Source organism: Solanum tuberosum, unplaced genomic scaffold (genome assembly GCF_000226075.1).
Source record: "Solanum tuberosum cultivar DM 1-3 516 R44 unplaced genomic scaffold, SolTub_3.0 scf00058, whole genome shotgun sequence".
NCBI lineage: Eukaryota > Viridiplantae > Streptophyta > Magnoliopsida > Solanales > Solanaceae > Solanum > Solanum tuberosum.
Genome location: NW_006238982.1, coordinates 383,645 through 404,247, shown reverse-complemented (window position 1 = coordinate 404,247; position 20,603 = coordinate 383,645). Strand labels below are relative to the sequence as shown.

The window sequence follows — 20,603 nt, the reverse complement described above, 5'->3', positions numbered from 1 at the left end:
AAGCACGAGCCTTTTCCCAAACTGTATAACACGTCTGGAATGGGCGAAACAAGGGCATCAACTTGGAATCAATAGAACGCCATAGGAGACTACATAATTGAGCATCTACTTTCTCCCATTGTGCTTTGGCTTTTGCATCTTCCTCACTAGTCTTTGCCTTTACATCTACCACATAAGTCTTGTTCGTTAAGTGATCTTGGACACCTTGACCCTTGCACCACAGCTCAACCGAGGAAGCCCAAGATAAATAGTTTGAACTTCCCAATAAAAGTTCTGAAGTGATTATAGGGCTAGAACTTCCAATCCCCATATTTTTAGAACCAAAAACATCACACCCAAAAGACATTATGCTAAATTTGTCTTGGAAACAATGAAAAAAATCTTGATTATTGAGATCTGATTGTCGGAAAATTCAAATCTCGAAGAAAAGTCGCCGGAAACAGCCTAGAAATAGCCGGAACTCTAACTGTCAAAAAAATTCTCAAAAAATATGATCAGAAAAGCCCTCATGCGCCGACGCGTGAGCCAGATCTTGCCGGAAACTACCACCTCCGATCGGCGCGTGAGAGAGCGTGGGGTGATGTTTTCCGGTGGTTTTTGGCTGGGGTTTGGTCGCGGGGGCTTTCCGAGCCTCGTGGTGGTGTTGGTTTTCGCACAACACCCACAGAAAGAAAAAAGAATAACAAAATCAAACCCAACAGTCACCGGAAATTGACATAGACATACGGTGACTTGTTTGTTCTCACCAATGCTCTGATACCATGTGAGAAATATATAAAAAAAATATTATTGAATTGTATATCTAAATAGTTACATTGAGACCCTATTTATAGACACTACATTGGAATCCTTTTCCAACTAGGATTCCTATTCTTATTCCTATTCCTATTCCTATTCCTATTCCTATTCTAAGTAGGAAATACTTATTTCTATTCTAACACCTTTTCGCATTTAAAAATATTTTTTGACTTTAGATTCATACAACTATAACAGATTTTCCCCATTTTAATTTCTTTGCATTTATTTATGCTCGTACTTCAATTCATAACGTTCCCTTCTTGTTTGAGATTGACCTTGTCCGTAAGATCTTTGCTGGAAACTCGAGGAACAGCGGTTTTTGGAGATGAATTTGTCCAACAAATCAGTGTCTTAATAACTACCCCATTATTTCCTTTCAAATGACAAGCTAAATTACAACTTTATTGTGTTCCTCCTCTGAGATTGTTCTGTTCTGGTATTTTTTCTCATCTTCAAAGAACCGAGTGTTGTAATATACATATGATTAATAACTTATATTGGATATTGCTTGTGCATAGGTCCTCCAGCGTAGACAGGGAATGGCTTCTGCTGGGCTAACAATTAAGGAACTAAATGACTTCCTTGATCACTTGGCCTCAAGTGAAAATAGGTGATGAAGGTTCCGTATTTGTGTATATCTTATCTTTATGATTTCCATTGTTATAGATTACCAATTTTTTGTATGAGTGTGTTCGGTACGGAAGAAAATAGTTCTTGTTAGTTACTCATAGAAAGCATATAAAATGAATTAGAAGAAGTAGAAGACGTGCTTAAAATGATCGAGAAAAGTAATCAAGAACCAAAAGATTGTCTCCGATTATCAAACAATCACAATGTTAAAATACTTTCTTCTCTCGCCACTTAGTGTTTCAAGAAGTCAAAAACCAGATGAAACTGAACTTAAAACACCCCCTAATAAAAGTCTAAGAATAGGTATTTATAATTTCTAAAAATGCATAACGAAATTCAGAATAAATTAGGGTTCTCGCACCCATGGCGGCGTTGCATATGCTGTTGCGGTCACATCTGCTTTGCCGCATCGGGTAGCACAGTGAAATTGTCGCATCTGACTTGCGTTGAAAGATAGGTGAGATGCGTCCTTGTATCAGGAGTTGCGGCAGCACTAGTGCGCCACATATCATGCTTTTTCTGCAACCCTTTTGCCTTGAGTTGTCGTCTGTGAACTGGTGATGCGCCACCACATGTGGGCTTGCGACCACACCACCCTCCACATCATTTCCTCTACATCAACATCACTTTCTGGAAGCAGTCTGTTTTGTTACTTCCAACTCTCCTTTTTTGCACCTTTTTACTTTGTTTCAGCCCAATCACCTGTAAATCATGAGAATCTGTCTTTCGGTAATGTTACTGTTTATCAAAAGAGAAAATCTATCTTTCAGGGCTAAAATGCCGTAAGTGTGACCTTTTTCTCTCCGAAAACCCACAATAGAACCAACTTAAGGACTAGATAAGCAGGTTAATGTCATGACCCGAGTCTACACCCTAGCTAGGACATGGTACTTGGAACCACAAGTGATCTCAAGCTAACTCTTGGCATGGCATATCTAAGCATACCATATGAAAACTGAAGCGGAAGCTATAAACTAAATCATTTAGAAATAAGTCTATTACAACTGAATACTAATGTCTAAAAGCCTCTAAACTAAATAAGATAATTTGTTGAGACAAGACCTCGAGCTGCTTGAAAGTTTACACAACTGAAGTGAATAAAATTTACTGAATCATAACTGAAGTCCTTTGAATGCGAGGACTCACCACAATGCTGAAAGTAGAGTAACTTAGTGGAACGCTTGTCCGCGAATCTGAATTAGGGTGCTGAGATCTTCATCATAAAATGGCGTAGCGCAAAGTAGCGTTTATGTATTGGTGTGCAAGGTAAGGGCTGAGATCAACAATTATACAACAATGAAAAGAACTACGAAATTGATCATGAGTAATACTCAAACGATAACTAAAGGACTGAGAGTCAGAACTGTGAAATATGACATAATATTTCAAAAATAAAAATGTATATCTGAGACCATATTTTCCAAAATCATATCCGAAAGGATGCATATCTGGAAATCATGTTACTTGAAATTATGCTATCCAAAATCATACTATCTGAAATCTTATAATGATTATATCAAGGAAATATAATCTACAAGCCTCATCTACTGCCAATGGTTCCATCTACGGTCCGTAGATAATGCTCATGGATTCCAATTTTCCAGGAAAATTTCAACTTCTCACAATCTGATTTGGATATAGAACTTCTGAGGTGTTACAACTTCGAACTCTGATTGATGCAAATTTAGTGGCGTTGGAAAAAAGACTCATAGACCTTTACTTTGATAGGTCATGGGTCACCTAACTCTTTATATGTTGAGAGATATGGTCGTTTGAAGTTGATTCTTATATGAACTCGTGCAAAAACTTATCCGATAGAAATGCTTTGAACTTGGCTTGGTGTTTGAGGTACCTTACAACCCTAAAACACATCCGATACACCACACTTAGTAAGGACCTTAACTATACATATAAATTAGAAATCATCGAGTTCAGGCCTACACTTACAGGGAAGGGTTCAGATCTTTACTTAGAAGTTGCGGGTGTTACACTTAATTACCCACTTATCATAGATGTGTTTTTGGGGCTTGATGTGGTGTAACCCAAAAAAATTCATGTAGGCATAGGCCCAAAAAGCACACTACGTGCCATGGGCGGGTTTAGAAGGCTGTGATTGGTCCAAAGGGTGGGTCACAGACGGATTTCTCGGTTATCAAAAAAAAAAAAAAAAAAGCACACTACGTGCCATGGACTTGGTGTTGTGACACAATTAATCCCACTACAACCTTGTTGGTGTCACGTATACAAATCTTTTGTTTCCATTGTGTGTCATTTTTACAAAATTCCACATTGATTCCAAGAGATCATAGGTATCTAGAGACAACTTTTCTCTGGTGAGGCTAATTTCTTACATATTCTGAGTTATGGTGGTTATGTATTTCCTTGACATTTTGAATTGTCAAACCTTCATGTTTCTAAATCGTTTAGGGCATGTTTGGAAAGTCACTCTGGTAATTGGATTTGGTGTAATTACACTACCTGACATGTTTGGTTGACCATTACTTGGTCAACAGGTAATTGAGTGTAATTGACAGGGGTAGTTACACTCTCCAATTCTCAGAAAGGGGCTGTGAATTGCTGACAGTTACATGGTGTAATTACAAGCTGATTACTTTTAATTTCTTCTTTTTATTTCTATTTTTATTTATTTGTTGTAATTTATTTTCATTTCTATCATTTTAAATTCTTTTATTTTTTATTTTTTTTATTTTAAATATTATTTATATTTCATTTTCTTTTCATTCTCAGCCTTTACTTCTTGTGATTCCATGCAATTTTTCATATTATTTATTTTATGTTTATTTTTTTTCAATAGCATAATTTTGTTAGAATTCTAGTTTTTAAAGTAAAGTAGAATTCCTTGTTGAATAAGGTTATATATTTATGTTTTCCTTTTTTAAAAAAATCATATTTATGTACAGTATGTTGAAATTCGACATAAGCGTATTATATTAAATTTTTTATTTTTATTTTAGAACTTATGTTATATTTTCAGTTTCATTTGCTTAGTAGTATTGACTTGATATTTCATATTGCAAATTATTTATTTTTTAGTTATACTTGATAAATTATCTTTTTGTCAAATATTTTCATAATTTATGACATTATATTTATAATATTCATGTTTTTGTCAAACAAGTATTTTATGATGTTCATAGAAATCTTGTACTTTTAGTTTTTATTATTAATTTAATTAAAATATACCAATTTGAAAAATATAAATTAATTATTTTTTATAATATTAGTTAAAAACATATGTTTGTTGATTAATATATTTTTAAAAGACAATATAAATCTTAAATATTTAATTTAATATCATTTATAAAAGCCCCTATTAGTCTAATATAGATTTTTAATTTCAGATAATTAACTTTTACTTTTAAAATTTAACATTATCTTATGATTACACTTGTGCAACCAAACAGTATTTTGGTGATTACACTGTAATTACATTGTGGCAAACAAACATTTCAACGTAATTTCTAGGTTGTGTAATTACTAAGCTGGTAATTACTATCGTAGTAATTACACCAATTTCAATTACCAGGTGGCTTTCCAAGCAGACCCCTAATATTTTTCCTCCATTACATTTATTTGTGATGTCCATGGCAAGCTCCACAAAAGCAAAATTTCCATGCTTTGAGACTTGTCTCTTCAATTCATCCGTATTGACCAATTGTACCATTGCTGTACATCAGTCAAACTCTTTTTCAATAATGACCAATTCGCAGAACCGGCTGAACTTGTCAACTCTATTGGCCAACTTGTTGTATGGAAGAGCATGAAATTCGGTCTTGTGATCTGAAGGAGAAATGCAATTGATTATAGAGATGGAGATGGATAGTCAGAAATTGAGTACTGTCTCTATCATTCAATTTTCTAAAATGGTCAAGACAATTGCTTTTCTATATCAAAATACGTTAGTCATAGGGGTGCAGATTACCAAATAATAGATGCATCCTATACTTTTATGGACAAAGGAGGAAGAAGCAGAGTTTATCAAGGTAATAAAGTTCCAGGAACTTAAAAACTGTGAACTAGTGCTACTCTTTGCATCACAACTGCTCTGATAGAGGTGAAACTTTCATCAGGCTGTACAGAGATGGAAAGAAATTCCATGACCATCATTTTACTCTTTGGTTACCCAGCTGGTTAGTTAAATTCTATCTAAACTTCTTTGTTTTAATGAGTTCTTCTGATACCTAAGCCATAGCTTCTGACATCGTGCTATATCATATCCATACATAGACTTGTTGTATTGTTAAACCTTAGATCTGTCATCTGTTGCATTGTTAACTTAAAGCCTAGACCTGTTACAGGAGGCTTGCGGAATGCATCTTCAGCTGTAGATTTCAGTTCCCTCTTTGAGAGACCATTATTTTAGAAAGAACTTGATCAGATGCTTTGTTGCTCCAGTATTTACTTAGCTTATTATCCTTACGCTTCACTAAGATATATTTTATTGTTTTATCAGAGCAGAGAAGACTTCAATTCTGTCTGATCTAATCAGGAAAACAAATGCTCAAGAAATGAAATGGATTATAATGATAATTCTCAAAGGTTTGATATATCTTTTTGTCAATGCTTAAACTCTAGGATCTCCCTTCATTCCCAATGATGTCAATGTACCACTGATTTTTGTCTTCATAATTTAGATCTTAAGTTGGGAATTAGTGAAAAGAGCATCTTCCATGAATTCCATCCAGATGCAGAGGACTTATTCAATGTCACATGCGATTTAAAATTAGTTTGTGAAAAGTTGAGGGACAGAAGTCAACGGCATAAACGCCAGGTTTGCTTTGAGTTCTCATATTTAACCATATGACATACTTCTTATCATGACTTGGTACTTTTAGTAGATATTGGATCTTCCTCTAGTTGATTTTTAATAACTTTTAAAATCTCATCTTTTTAACCTTGGTGACTAAGTGTACATCAAGGCCTATAATTTGGTAGATATTTGTTCATTGCTTGCTCTTGACGACAAATCCTATAGTAACTTCTTGTCCAAGAGATGAGCAAATGCTTTATTTCCTAAATTAGAGTGCTTATGTTGATGGTCAGCTGTCCTAAGTTTGTCTCTCGTTTCCTTCACTGGTCGGTGTCGGTCAGCCTACTCTTTTATCAAAACTTGATTTAGAAAGTCACAGATATGTGATTAGGCATTTTGGGAAGAAAGGATAAGATGACAGGTTACGTGAAGTGTTGGAGGCTATGTCTGAAACAGTGATTAATTGATTTTCCTGTGTGCATATTAAGATTTAGATTTCACCATCAGCAACTTGACACTTGGTTGAAGGCCTCTGAATTTCTGAAGTAGGTGATCTTTATATCTTTTAAGTTTTACCTTAGTTCATGTTTACAAATTAACAAAGATTAGCAGTTGTATCTTGAAGGAATTCATTCTTCACATCAAACTGTTGCAAGTCCAAATCAAGATTAGCTGTACAAGATAAAAGAATTCTAACTTGCTATGAACCTTCTAATTGAGCCATCAACTTTGTGTATCATGGTGAAGACCAATTTGTAGCCAGCCAATTTCTTTTCTAGCAATGTTGTGACCAGTTCACAAGTCTCATTTTTTGACAATTCGTTCATTTCTTTATTCAAAAATAGCTTGTGTCATCTAGGAGGTGCAATAAACTTTCCTTCAAATTTGCAGAATTGTAAGAGAAGATATAGACAAGATAAAGACTCTATAGAAGGGAGACAAGGAATTATAAGAGATAAAGTTAGATAAAGGATGTTTGGTGGAAGATCTGATTTCCTGTGAGTTGATGAAGATGGCTGAATTTCTTGCTAAGACAGTTCCTCCTGAAGCAATATCCTTGGATGTCTCAACATTTTCTTCAATATTAGCCAGACCCCTTGGTGGACGTACTTGTTTTCTCCAACGTCCTCTACTTGGTTCACCATGTAGCTTTCAACGCGTCGCTTTGTATGCCTAGGTTTTCCATAATATCATAGTGCAAGTGATCTTTATAGGAAGTGTTTGCCCTTGGTTGCTCATGATATATTGTTAAATCAGTGTTATCAAAAGCAAAAAGCACAAAATAGCTCTAAGATTCATTGGAGATTTAAAGGCATGAATTTGAATGAAAAAAGGCGCAAAGGGAGAAAAGAAATATATATATATATATACATATATATGTTTAGTTCAAGGCTAATAATTATAAGCATGAATGGCAAACATATGAATAAAGAAATTGAAAAAAAATATATGATAGAGTGAAAAGTATGCTTTAAAACCGTGATGACGACACTAAAGCACACAAAGCGAAGCGAGATGCTATACACGTTTAGAGCCTCGCTTCAGGGCTTATGCGCGCCTTTGATAACATTGGTTAACCTAGACTTCTCCGTTATAGCTGAGTAAAGCATGACCCCTTGTTGACTCTCTTCTTGTTAAACATTAAAGAGTGCCACATGTGCCAGCATGTGACGTATGACATAGGAAGTCAGGCTCTTCTGGTGGTGTGTGAATGCATATGAGACACTTAGCGACAGTGGGGTTTCTAGGGTGGGTCGCATAATAGAGAGTTGCCTCCCAGTAGTACCCGTTTGTGTATAGGACTGGCTGAAGGTGGTATATAGGACCCGCCCCGCATAATTTTTTTTAATATTTTCTTTTTCTAGTTAAGTTTGATACTAAAAATAAAATTCATAATAAGAAATTCATTTTTTCATTAAGTTGTATTAATTTAATAGGATAGTGACTTAAAATTTTATTCTTTAGAGGTCAATTGGGAAACATGTAAGAAATTAAATTATATTTTATTGAACCATTTTCATTTTCTATCTTCAATATTTTAGTAGCTTTAAAAAAATTATCTTAATAAATAGTGCTTTATCACTCTTATAACATGTAAAAATTAAAATTAAGTTTAAACCCACACAAAATCACATTACCCGCGCCCCGCCTAGCCCCGCATTAGTTTTAAAAAAGCCCACTTCAACCCCCCCCCGCACAACCTTAAACCCAACCTGCCCCACATAGCCTTAACCCGCCCCATTGCCATCCCTAGCGGTAAAGTTGCTTCCAGCAGTGACTTTTTTGGGAAGAGAAACTAAGAAACATAGAGAAGATTCAATCTATGTACCCTTAGTATTGCAGAGGGAGGAAACTCATCTAAAAAAGCCACCAATGTCTCTGATACCATGGGAATTGAGAAGGAAGAAAATGCTCCTTTCTATTTGAGTATATGTTTTTTTTTTTTTTCATTTTGATAACCATTTATATTCCATGGGATGAGGTATTTATACCATGAATCCTATAACTAATTAAAGAAAGACATCAATTATATTAAAAGGAAAATATCCTATTCTCCCAATGTCTCCTAACATGAAGCTAATTAATTAGTACAGTCAACAGTATCTGATCTTACAAATATGCTAATGGTGGATGAAGAAATTAGATGGATATTTTGAAGTTCTATAAAAATTATACATGGAGTGTTGGAATGTCCACATTGATCAAGGGAATGATGGGGTGTTATCCCTTACATGTTCTTGGACAATCCTCACCTTGTGGGTTAATGAGGTTGAATTATGGCAAGGCCCATTTTCTTTATAGATATAATATAATATAATACAGGAATGTTCATAACCCAGGACAAGGCAGAACAGGAAAATGATGTAGAGAAGGCTATAAAGGAGTTCCAAAGTAGAGAATTAGTATCATCTGCAGGAAAGAGATGTAGAGACTAGAGTAGGAAGTAAAAGAGTGCCAAAGTTGAGAATTAGTATAGTACTGCTGTCAATAAAGTGACACAAATGATTGTAACATTAGTATCATTGATAAACTATGACTAGAATACATCAACCCCCAGGCCCTAACTATTCTTCAACCTCAAAATAATGGGAATATTTATTTTTTATGTTACCATCAACTTAATGCAACCATCCTATATTGAAGTTGAGACTGCACATGCGAATTTTACATAACCAGAGTTTAAATGTGACAGTAGTGTACACAAACATATTTAATATCAAGTAGCAGCGTCGACTAAATCTTTTTGTGAAAGGAACCTGTCCCACAGCTCGTGGAAAACTCAGTACATTTAATATGATCCTTGATTTTGAGGTGGGGTGTCAATGATATCATTTAAGTTCTCTCCTTTCTCTTGTTTTATAATCCTATTTATCTCCAGCAGGGTAGTTGCAACTGTGTTGTTTTCTGCAGGACATTGAAGTTGGAAAACCTGTCCGCCCTCAGCTGGCTCTTAGGGTCAGCAATGCATCTGCTGCATGGAAAAAGGTTTTATGAGATTTGCTATTTTATCTCCTTGTCCCCCCCCCTCCCAACTGAGTCTTTTTAAAGATGGTAGCTTTTCTATTGATTAACTTTATCTCATGTTAAATTGATTATATCGTGAACAGCTTTACGGGAAAGAAGTAGTTGTTGAGTGTAAATTTGATGGGGATCGCATCCAGATTCACAAAAATAATTCTGAGCTAAACTTCTTTTCAAGGTACCATTTTCATAATTTTTCCTTGGTGTGATTTAATCCTTCTTTATGGGTTTACTCAATTTATCTGAAAAGAGTAAATGCACTTTTCCTCGTGTCCTACTGAAATTTTTTGATTTGATTTTAGTACTTGCCAAATACGCATGATTCTAATACTGTGGTTCTCATAACGAATTGTTATAGGTTTATAGTACTTCTAATTGCTTTATTTACTCAAATGTGCTTGCAGAAACTTTCTGGATCATCAAGAGTATGCTCATGGGATGTCAGATGTTATTACTCAGAATATCCTTGCTGACAAGTAAGCAAACGTATAATTCTGTAGCCATTGTAAAAAAGGAAAAAGAAATATTAATCCTTATGCTTCCATTTTTGTTTCCCTCCCCCCCCCTAATTTGTTAACATCACCCTATGATTTGTTTATTTTTATTTCATGTCTAGATTTGCTACCAAATCCACCAAATGCCTGTTGATTACTTTTTTGATATAACTAATTAATTTCATTAAAGGAAGGGCAAAAATGTGTGCACGTACACAATCAATACACATGCCTGTCGGTCACTGTACCCAAGATTCTAGTAGGGTACTTTGTTTTACTGTGTCTGAATTCAGTTTCAGTTTTTATGTGATGATGTCGTGGGTCTGGGTTTTATGATCACGACTTGCCTCTCATATTGCTATCCCATTTTTCTTAGAAATGGTTAGTGGGGGAGTGGTCAGTGGGCAATAAGATGCAAGGTTGCTGGAAGAGATATTATGCGGAAATGACCCAGACTGATTATGTAGCATAAGTTCAGTTTAAAGAAGAGAACAAGAATTAGCCTGTTTTATGAAGAACCCCCAACAGGGATGTGCTGTGTGATCCTCTATCTTGTGATAGCATCCTTCTTTTCAGCTTTTTGATGCTGGTACATCCCCAGAACTGGTGTGACATGAAGTGATGTTTTTGGTTTATCTTTAATTGATGGCATCAAGTACCTCTGACAACTAGTTATTTTCTGGAAAATGAAATATACTTTGTTATTTTCTGAACTGTGCAGATCTTGGATATCTATTTCTATTGCATGTAGCCTTGTAATGAGGGGTACTTATCTTTTCCGCTGTGACTGACTTTTTCCGTACCTCTTTTTTTTGATCAGGTGCATACTCGATGGTGAAATGTTGGTTTGGGATGCATCAATAAACCGCTTTGCAGAGTTTGGTTCCAATCAAGAAATAGGTGCTTATGATCCTTGATTGACATTTTTTCCCACAAAATCTGTGTTGTCTGCTAGTTTTTGATGCATTTTCAATGTATGCTGAAGATCCATTAATCTATTATAAACCTATTTTTGTTTCTAAATTGCCTGACTTCTCATTGTGAATTTCTTACTTATATAATAGCAAAGGCAGCAAGAGAGGGTCTTGATAGTGATAGGCAGGTTCGTCTTTAGAACATTACCATTTTATCGTGTCATTTCTGTAAAAGATCGGCATAATGAGATATATTTTGGTTGTGTTGCAGTTGTGTTGTATCCTTTTTGTTTCTACAATGTTTTCCAAGTTTGGCAGCTCAGCAGGAAATGAGTGTGTTAATGTCAGCGATGCTTGTCCTTGAATCTCCATAATGTTGGTTGGCTCCTCTCCCTTAACATTGCATGTCAATAGATGTTGCGTTCGATATTCTTTATGTTGGGGATACCAGTGTTATTCATCGGAGCTTAAAGGAACGTCAAGAGATTCTCCAGAAAGTTGTGAAGCCCATAAAAGGCCGTTTAGAAATTTTGGTCCCTAATGGTGGTCTGAATGCTCATCGTCTTTCTGGTATGGATGCCTTTTGATTCCACAGGTTGTAAGTTATATTTTTGTCATGCTTCAAATTCTATTCAGCAATAATGGTCTTTTAATCCCTTGAAGTTTGTGGTGATATCAGAATGTATATATGGTTGTCCATGTTTGCTTAAATAAGATGTTTGTGCCATGAATCAAACCATTTTCATTTGTCCACATCCCACCTGGGGAACATGTGTAGTGACCACCATAGTCTCATGCTGTGTGCCCTGTTATACTAAGTTGGTCAGACTCGGGTGCGGATCCGAGAGTCGGATTTGGCAAAATCTAAATTTTAAGATTCAGGGGTATGAATCCGTATATGGATACAGGTGCGGGAATTCAACTAAAGAAGTCCAACATTATAAAAATAGAGTTATAAGATAATTTAAATTTGAGAGATATTTTGTGATAAACTTACATGTGTATTGTAGAATTCAATCTGTCATTCTCCAAGATGGGATTAGTCTTCCATTCTTCCTATGAACACAACAAAATAGCAACTAAACATTAAAAACATAGTACAATAGAATAAATATAACTAAAAAAATCAAAAATCAATTGAAAGAAAAGAAATAACCTTAGAACAAGGACAATAACTCTTGAAATAAAGAATGTAACTTGAAATAAGATCACTAAACAAAGTGAAAGTGGAAAACTAGGAGGAGAAGAAAAAAACAAGGGTGTAAGATAGTCAAAATGCTTTGGCACATTTCTCGAGGTAACTACCTCAGAACATCTAAATTTTCTTTCCTAAATGGAATTTCTCCATCGTTTCTTGTCACAACCCAATTTCTTAGATCATGATGACACCTACTACACCCCACTAGTAGGTAAGCCTAACCCTTAGCCCAGAGCCATAAGCAACGGGCTACCAAGCGGAAGCCAATAACAAGAAGCATAAAGCTTATAACAAAGCGAAGAAAAAGGGCAATAATCAGAAATATAACACAAGGAACCATCCCAAGACCTGACATCGGTTAGTAATCGAGCGTCTAATCAAAATTAGAGTATAAAGCTTTTACAAATACAAAATGAGTACAGGCTGCCTCTAAATACAATATAAAGACTAAGCCTAGCCAAAACAGATGGAAACCGGGAGCTCACCCTAGTCTCCAAGCTCCAAGTTGCTCCGCATGACTCCAAATCAACGGTGAGAACCTAAACTATAATTTGCAGGGAGCAGAAGTGTACTATGAGTACCAAAAGCAGTACTCAGTAGGCATCGGCCGACTGAGCTCAAAGATAACACAAGTATAAGCAACAGGTAGTAAGGAAAGCATAGCACATATAACTAAACAGGAGATAATATGATGTACAAGCAATAAGGAACAGAAAAAGGACGCAAGAAATAACGAACCGAGTAAAAAAAGTACCCAGACCACAAGCCAACAGGCTAATCACAAGCAACTAAGATACAAAGTCAACTGTCCAGGGTCAGGAGGACTAACAACCACAATTCTAAAACCAGAACCTATCAGCTAGCAGATAAATAACAACAAAGAATAGGATGTAGTCAAACAATAACCTCACCGGACCCCATAGGCCCAAGAGGTACAAACAACAAATATAACCCAATCGTCCCCATAAATTGGAGGTTACAATCAACATACAAGTATACTGGTGATAGGCAATGCATATGAATGCAGAGTATGCATTAGAACCGTCAGTAACCACCAAGTGTACCTCCATGCCGTGCGGGTGAGGTAGGACTCATGCAACTCCCTCATCCGGTACTATGGGACTCACGGCCAGAGGGGCTCATAGGGGATGCGGGAAGTTCGTATACTCTGCTTGGGCCTGAATCCAGGTCTTACAGTAAGTCGACTCCGTAGAGAATAAGACCATACCTTTAATATGCGAATAGTAGGAATCACTCCGTAGAGGATCATGAGTTGCCAAAATCATGCAAAAAAGAGCGTCGATGCGGTGGCTAGTCAAGTAAATACTGAGCACATCCTAGATGCCTCTAATGCCAGGAAATGAGCACATCAATGACGCCTTGTAAGTCTCAAAATCAATAAATCTAGTGATACAGGTGGCAGTTAAAATCAGTTCGGAATAAACGCAGTGTGAAATATTTCTCCATGAATGATGAGATGAGCCAATGCATGAGCCGGGATGGTACCACAAAACACGTGAGAATGAACAACCAATGCAATGCATGCCATCACCAATATTCAAACATGGCACTCACCATCAAATAAATATAAGACTAACCATACCATGCTGCCAAGGATGAGAGTACTAACCTGGGATTCTACTGGTCCTCGAACACTGCCTCGGGTCCAACAATATAATCATAACTCAGTAACTCAAACAAGCCTACCGTAATTCACCAAGTGAAGGAATCAAGGAAAGCTTTCGAATAAATAAGGGGGAGCAAGCTCAAGGGACGACGCCCTACCCAATCATACCACTTCAGTCTATGACTGAACACATCTAGTGCCAACTTACGGCTAAGACGAGCCCCACCCAGGTCTCAAGCACCAACACTAGATGAACAACCCAATACAAGCCATATAGGGAGTAACTAACAACTACAAGGGAAATAAAAGCATTCTAAGGCATCCAAGGTTCAATCCTAGTCTAAGGCCACAAGTACCAAACTTAACAAGGATAAACATGATAATCTATACCATAAGTGAGGCTACACACCTAAATTAAGGATCCAACACCCACAACAAGCCCAAGCTCCTACCGATATCAAGAAAAGATAGAATGGAAAGGAGGGAAACTAATACCCGACAAATACAATCCAAATCACATGTAATTTACACTAAGCATTATCTAAAAAGTCCAATCAAGAAAATAGATCGAAGCCTATCTCAAAGCCGATCACGTGTGCTCCAAAACCACCACACAAGAGCTAACCGCTTCCGAACACCGCCACACTATCAAATTATTGATCACAATGTCATTATGGACGTTTAGACATCAAATTCGCAATAATTGGAAATAGACCAAAGATCGAGTTAAACGGGAATGTGGGACCCATGCCAGGAATTTCGAAATTGACTCCGTCAAAAGGTCCGAAATGACTTATCCAGCTTGTGTCCCAAAATGGGACACAATTTGATGCCCGGAACAGCCCAAACGACAACATGCACAAATTCTCCAATTAAAGAGACATGGCAGCCCTTTCGGGGTTAGAATTACCTAAAACCAGTGACCTTCACACTTCCTTGAGCACTCCAATGCGTAGCCACAATCAACACGAACACACAACACTTGAAATCACCCAAAACGGAGCTTTCTATCTCAAGATATCAAAGTTTGAATATAGGGAGAGATGCTGAAAATCGAGTTGATATAAGAGTTATAACATCAGTGCTGACCGTGAAAGCGATGCCTAGGTCGCAAAAGTGAACACCATGAAAGCGATGCCTAGGTCGCGAAAGCGAGCACTACGAAAGTGACAAAGCCCAAGAGGCTTTTGCAGCGAAAGCGACGCTTAGGTCGCGAAGGCGACTAAGCCCAAGAGGCTCCTGCCGCGAAAGCGACCACTGCGAAAGCGATCAAGGGGTTGCTGAAGCTATCGCACCAACACCAGCTCAGGCTAAACTTTGGTTTTGATGCTCCGGTCTCATCCCGAGTCCCGTTAACACAAATTATATATGAAATCTGATTGTAAATGACATTCCGGATTCAAGAGTCATCAAAACATCCATTCGAGGTCATCTCGATTAAAAGTGGGTCCCACTCTCAAGTTCCATTTTAAGCTAAAATCCACAAGAAGGTTCGAAATGAAATTGGAAATCTTGAGAATTGCACGAAAGGTCATTTTACACCGAACTCAACATTCTGGAGCTAACCGCGCTGATAAAATTCTCATTTGAGCACGTTTACCAAGAATGTTGACCGAAATCAAACTTTGGCTTAAGCTTCAAAGTTAAAACGCCTAACGACACAAACTCGCATCAGAAGTCTCGGAGCCTGAACCAACCATGCCATTAGTCTAAAATAGCCCTTCCAGAGTTGATGGAACAGTCATAATTGCATTCTGAGGCCGTCTTCTTGAACTTTTGATCGAAGTCAACTGTTCAAGTTTCAAAGGCTCCAAAACACGGAAACTTGCACAAAATTCAAATGAACGACCCGCGACTGAACTGTCAGTCCTAACAAGTCATAAATGACTTGGGGTCGCTACAAAAAAGTTCTAAACGCTTTGGAGGAAATGACCTGGAGGGTCATTACATTTCTTCTGCCTGACACGACCACGCGGACCAGTTACACCACACTCAATATCTCAAGCGGTCATTTGTTAGCTTTGGCATAGTCCAGTCATTCATACTAAAAAACAAATACCATAACTGTATTCTAACAACTAGTGTTGTGAAAGGCGCTTGCCTTAGACCATCTCCAACCCACCTCTATTTTACTCTCCATTCTCTATATTTGGAGAGTAAAATAGAGAATGGGCACTGCAATCCACCTCCATATCACTCTCTATTCTTCATATTTAGAGAGGTGAATATTAATTCTCCAAATTTGGAGAACTTCTATTCACACTCTCTATTTCACTTTTTAAATATTTTATTATTATTTCTATTACTTTCTAATTAACATATTATTTTACATATAATGTCATTAATTAAATATCTAATATTCATAATTCTTTTTAAGTAATATAATATTTTAAAAAATATATTATTTAATATATACTACTTTCATCTCGAATTAATAGTAGTTTAATTTTTTCTAATTTTCGTCAATAATATAATATAATTTTATTATTAATTTTCACTATAAAGAATACACAAAATTAAAATGATAAGATGAAAATTTTAATTTAAAAATACAATACATAATATGATAATTTAAATACAAGATAACAATACAATACATAACATAATAATTTAAATACAAGATAAAATACAATACATAACATAATAATTAATTTGCGATGAATCAAGAATCATGCTGAAAAGATGTTGAACGTGCATTCGGAGTTTTGCAATCATGTTTTGCAATTATTGCAGGACCGTCACGTTTTTGGAGAAAGAAAGTACTACATGATATAATGATTACATGTATTATGCTGCACAACATGATAATTGAGGATGAACGTGATCTTAATGCACCAATTCAAAATGCTATAGAGGCTCCAACGACAGAAATGGTAGTATGAAAATCTCCGGTTTGAACAATTTTTAGCTAGACATAAAAAATTAATGACAAAAATGTTCATTTTGAACTCCGTAATGCATTAATAGAGAATTTATGGGAGCAACGTAATAATTTCGAAAATTGAGTGTTTATGTAATGCTTATGTAATTGTATTTCACTTTTATTTGAATTTGTCCATTAATTTGTATATTATATAATATTATCTTGCAATTTATATTATTTAAAAATTAGAATAAAATATAATTTTATATTAAATAAAAAAAATTGAAAAAAATAAAATTTATATCACATGAAAATTATATAAAGTAATTATTGGGAAAAAAGAATAAAGGATTTATATTATGAAATAAGAAAATAAGAATGAAATAGAAATAATAATATAATATTTAGGAGAGAGAAAAAGATTCCTTTTTAGAGAGAAAAATAGAGAATTGGGTTGGAGTTGGTTGTCTGAATAAATAGAGAACTCTATATTTGGCGAGTAAAATAGAGTGTAGGGTTGGAGATGCCCTTAGCACCTTTGGTGCGAGGTGAGGCAGGGTTACCCAGTACTAGCGAGGCGAGGCAAGGTCGCCTATTACTAGAGCGGCAGGGCCAGGTCGCCTATTACTAGCTTAGGCGAGGCAAGGTTGAAAACTGTGACTCAACAGGTTAAAACTTAAACGTAAAATTAGGGTTTATTTGTGACTTACGGACCTCAAACTTCAAAGTCGATTCTCTATGTCGGACTTCAGGGCTCAGACGACATCATGTTCGCCTTCTGCTCCTTTCTTTTCGTTCTTCTTCTTTATCCTCTGTTTTGACTTTAGCGGCTGCCTTTCTTCTTTCTCATTAACCAGTAAGACAGTTTTTTGGTTCTGTTTTTTCGTTATTTCTCAATCTGCAATCTGCCCGGTTTCTTCTTTCTCGTTCTTCTGTTTTGGTATTGCTTGTCTTATGAATTATTGAGTCACTCTAGACTTTTAGTTTCTATTATCTACTTTTAGTTTTTGAATTGAAATCTTTGCTAATATGTTATTGCTATTGAGAGTTTGGTTATTTGTACACAATTAAATATTTTAAGTTTTTGGTATTAATTGGCACCTCACCTCAAAAAGGCAAGCGCTTAGCCGCGAGGCAGATCCTTGTCGCCTTTCACCGTCCAAAACATTGGTAAAAATGCAGTGTAGAAACTGAAGGGAGTTGTCCTCAACGTTTGCACACATAAATCATCTAGAGCTGAGTTCATAACCCCTCTTCTTAGATTTTCATGTATCAAAGAATAGTACCTTAGCTGATGCATTTACCTTCCAGATTTTTCTCGAGGGCCATTTCCTGCCTTTCTGAGTTCTCCCTAGCATAAATTGTAGGCTGATTTTTCTGGAAAGGTTCTTGTGCTAGTCCAATTCCATATTAATAGCCTATTTGACCAAGCTTCTCCAAGCAGAAGTGCTTAGTGCTTTTTTTCTGTAAAGAAAGGCTTCTTTCCATCCATAGAATCTCCTCTGTATTCTAGCACTTTCAGCTTGCTTTTCACCAAAAGTAGTTTTTGAATTTTAAGAAGGGAAAAGGGCCAAAAATTCCCCTCAACTAGCGAAATTGCCCTTATTTTGATGTGGTCCAAAACATAGTCTTATCATTGGTGGATTGCTTCAGATTTGCACCTCAACTATGGAAAATAGAAAAAATAATATTCTAAAAAAAAGAACTATGGAAAGTAGAACAAATTTTCCCTTCGTATGAATTTGGTCCCAAATTGCGCTTATCATGAGTGAACTAGCTCATATTTGTCCTTAAAAACTAATAAAATTCATTTTTTTTATCAATTCTTTTTTTTAGGGTAAAAAAATTGACTTCATATGTGTGGTATCCTTGTATGAACTTGGACGATCCACTCTTCTTGAACTAGCTCTTAGGATTGAGTTAGGCCCAAGATCCATTCTTTACGCAAGTATGCCTTAGACATTCTTAAGGGGACATGAATGATGAGATGTAGACCCATTTACACTTCTATGGATCCGAATGCTAAACTCCAGCCACAACAGGGCAAGCCACCTAGTGATCTAGGATGATGTAGTCAGTTGATTGGTATGTTGAATTATCTCATAGTGCCAGAACGTGATATTTCTTTTCCTATGGGTGTTGTAAGTCAATTTATGGATTGTCATTGGGATGCAATTGTCAGCAGTTGCTAATATACAAAGTCAGCTCCAAATAAAGGACTACTCTTCAAGGATCGGAGCTATGAGCAAATTGTTCGATATAAATATGTTGATTGGGCAGGATCACCTTCCGGTAGACGTTCTACATTAGATATTGTGTGTTAGTTGGAGGTAATTTGGTGTCTTGGAAGAGTAAGAAACAAAGTGTGGTTGCTCTATCTTGTGTATAAGCAGAACATCGAGCAATGGCTGTAGCAACTTGTAAGCTAGCTTGGATTAAATAGTTGCTCAAAGAACTAAAATATGGAGAAATTAGTTAGATGAAACTTGTGTGTGATAATCAAGGGCCCCATCATATTTCATCAAATTATGTATTTCACGGGAGGACGAAGCACATTAAGATTGACACTCACTTTGTCAGAGAAAAGATACTCTCTAGAGATATTGTTACAAAATTCATGAGGTCAAATGATCATCTTGCAGATATTTTCACCAAGTCCCTTACTGGTTCTCGTATTAGTTACATTTATAACAAGCTCAATACATATGACTTGTATGCACCAACATGAAGGGGAATGTTAGAATATGAATAGGATTTGTATATAGTATCTTACATGGGAAAAGATTAGAATGTTGTGTCTATAATAGGCTCAATGTAATAATATAGATGTATAATTAAATAATACATTCTCCTATATTTCTCACAGTTACTTCTAACCAATTGCAATTGTGAGTTGCATGGATATTCTTTGCTTTAGTTGAGTTCTCTTTTACTTATTTGTTGACTGTTTAATAGGGGAGCCATGTTGGTCGATCATTGCTCGTAGTGTTGACGATGTTGATAAATTCTTTAAAGGAACTGTTGAGAACAGGTTTGTTTCGTGTTCATTTGTTCTAACTCTCTCGAGTCCCACAACAAGATTTTTATATTACATTTTAGTGGTATAAAGAGAGATTTGAAGTGGATATTTTTAGCATTCCATTTTGTTCTTTGTTTCGCTTTATATATATATATATATATATATATATACACACACACATGCATTAGCTTTTTGTATTAGTAGTACCTTGTTTGATACACTTTTTTAACCTATGTATAACTAATGCTTGTATTAGCATTAGTTATACACTCTATTATGTATAGAAGTGTGTATTACTAATACATGGAAGTCAATGGTATTAGTGATGCAAGGTTTTTAATACATGCGTTGGCATAGTTAAAGACACAATTGCCCCTCAAAACTTTTTCTACATCTTTTCCACTATTTATGGAGGGTTTTTTTGTAAAATAAATATACTTTTAGAAATTATGCAATGCATGTTATTTTTAATACGCCAAACCAAACAATGCATAAAAAAGGGAAAATACATAAAACCCCCCTGAACTTGGCACGAAAACTTACTTTAATACTTCAACTACACGGGTGTTTATGTACCCCCCTAATCTCATTTAAAGTGAATAAATACCCCCCTTAATGCTGACGTGGCATAACGAAAATAGTTAAGCGCGTCTTTCTTTTTTATTAAAAAATTGGTCCCACTAATATATGTATTATATAATTAAAAAAGAAAAAAAAATCATCCACCCGGCCACCCCTACTTTCATCTTCTCCAAACCCACCCACCC

General features: G+C 35.9%; 1 protein-coding gene across 6 annotated transcripts in view; it reads left to right on the top strand.

The window, feature by feature from the left end:
• Nucleotides 1-20,603, top strand: part of LOC102578397 (DNA ligase 4) — a 51,289-nt gene that overhangs the window by 6,530 nt on the left and 24,156 nt on the right. For 4 of the 6 annotated variants that reach the window (XM_006344466.2, XM_006344464.2, XM_006344465.2 and 1 more), the window contains exons 2-12: nucleotides 1,317-1,408; nucleotides 5,903-5,988; nucleotides 6,084-6,220; nucleotides 9,611-9,685; nucleotides 9,808-9,899; nucleotides 10,126-10,197; nucleotides 11,036-11,115; nucleotides 11,280-11,317; nucleotides 11,401-11,407; nucleotides 11,544-11,699; nucleotides 19,773-19,848. In XM_006344466.2, the coding sequence (XP_006344528.1) occupies nucleotides 1,317-1,408; nucleotides 5,903-5,988; nucleotides 6,084-6,220; nucleotides 9,611-9,685; nucleotides 9,808-9,899; nucleotides 10,126-10,197; nucleotides 11,036-11,115; nucleotides 11,280-11,317; nucleotides 11,401-11,407; nucleotides 11,544-11,699; nucleotides 19,773-19,848 (911 nt within the window). Of the gene's footprint in view, nucleotides 1-1,316; nucleotides 1,418-5,902; nucleotides 5,989-6,083; nucleotides 6,221-8,640; nucleotides 9,512-9,610; nucleotides 9,686-9,807; nucleotides 9,900-10,125; nucleotides 10,198-11,035; nucleotides 11,116-11,279; nucleotides 11,318-11,400; nucleotides 11,408-11,543; nucleotides 11,700-19,772; nucleotides 19,849-20,603 lie in introns of those variants that run through there. The other 2 variants (XM_015307416.1, XM_015307418.1) reach the window with 2 other exon arrangements.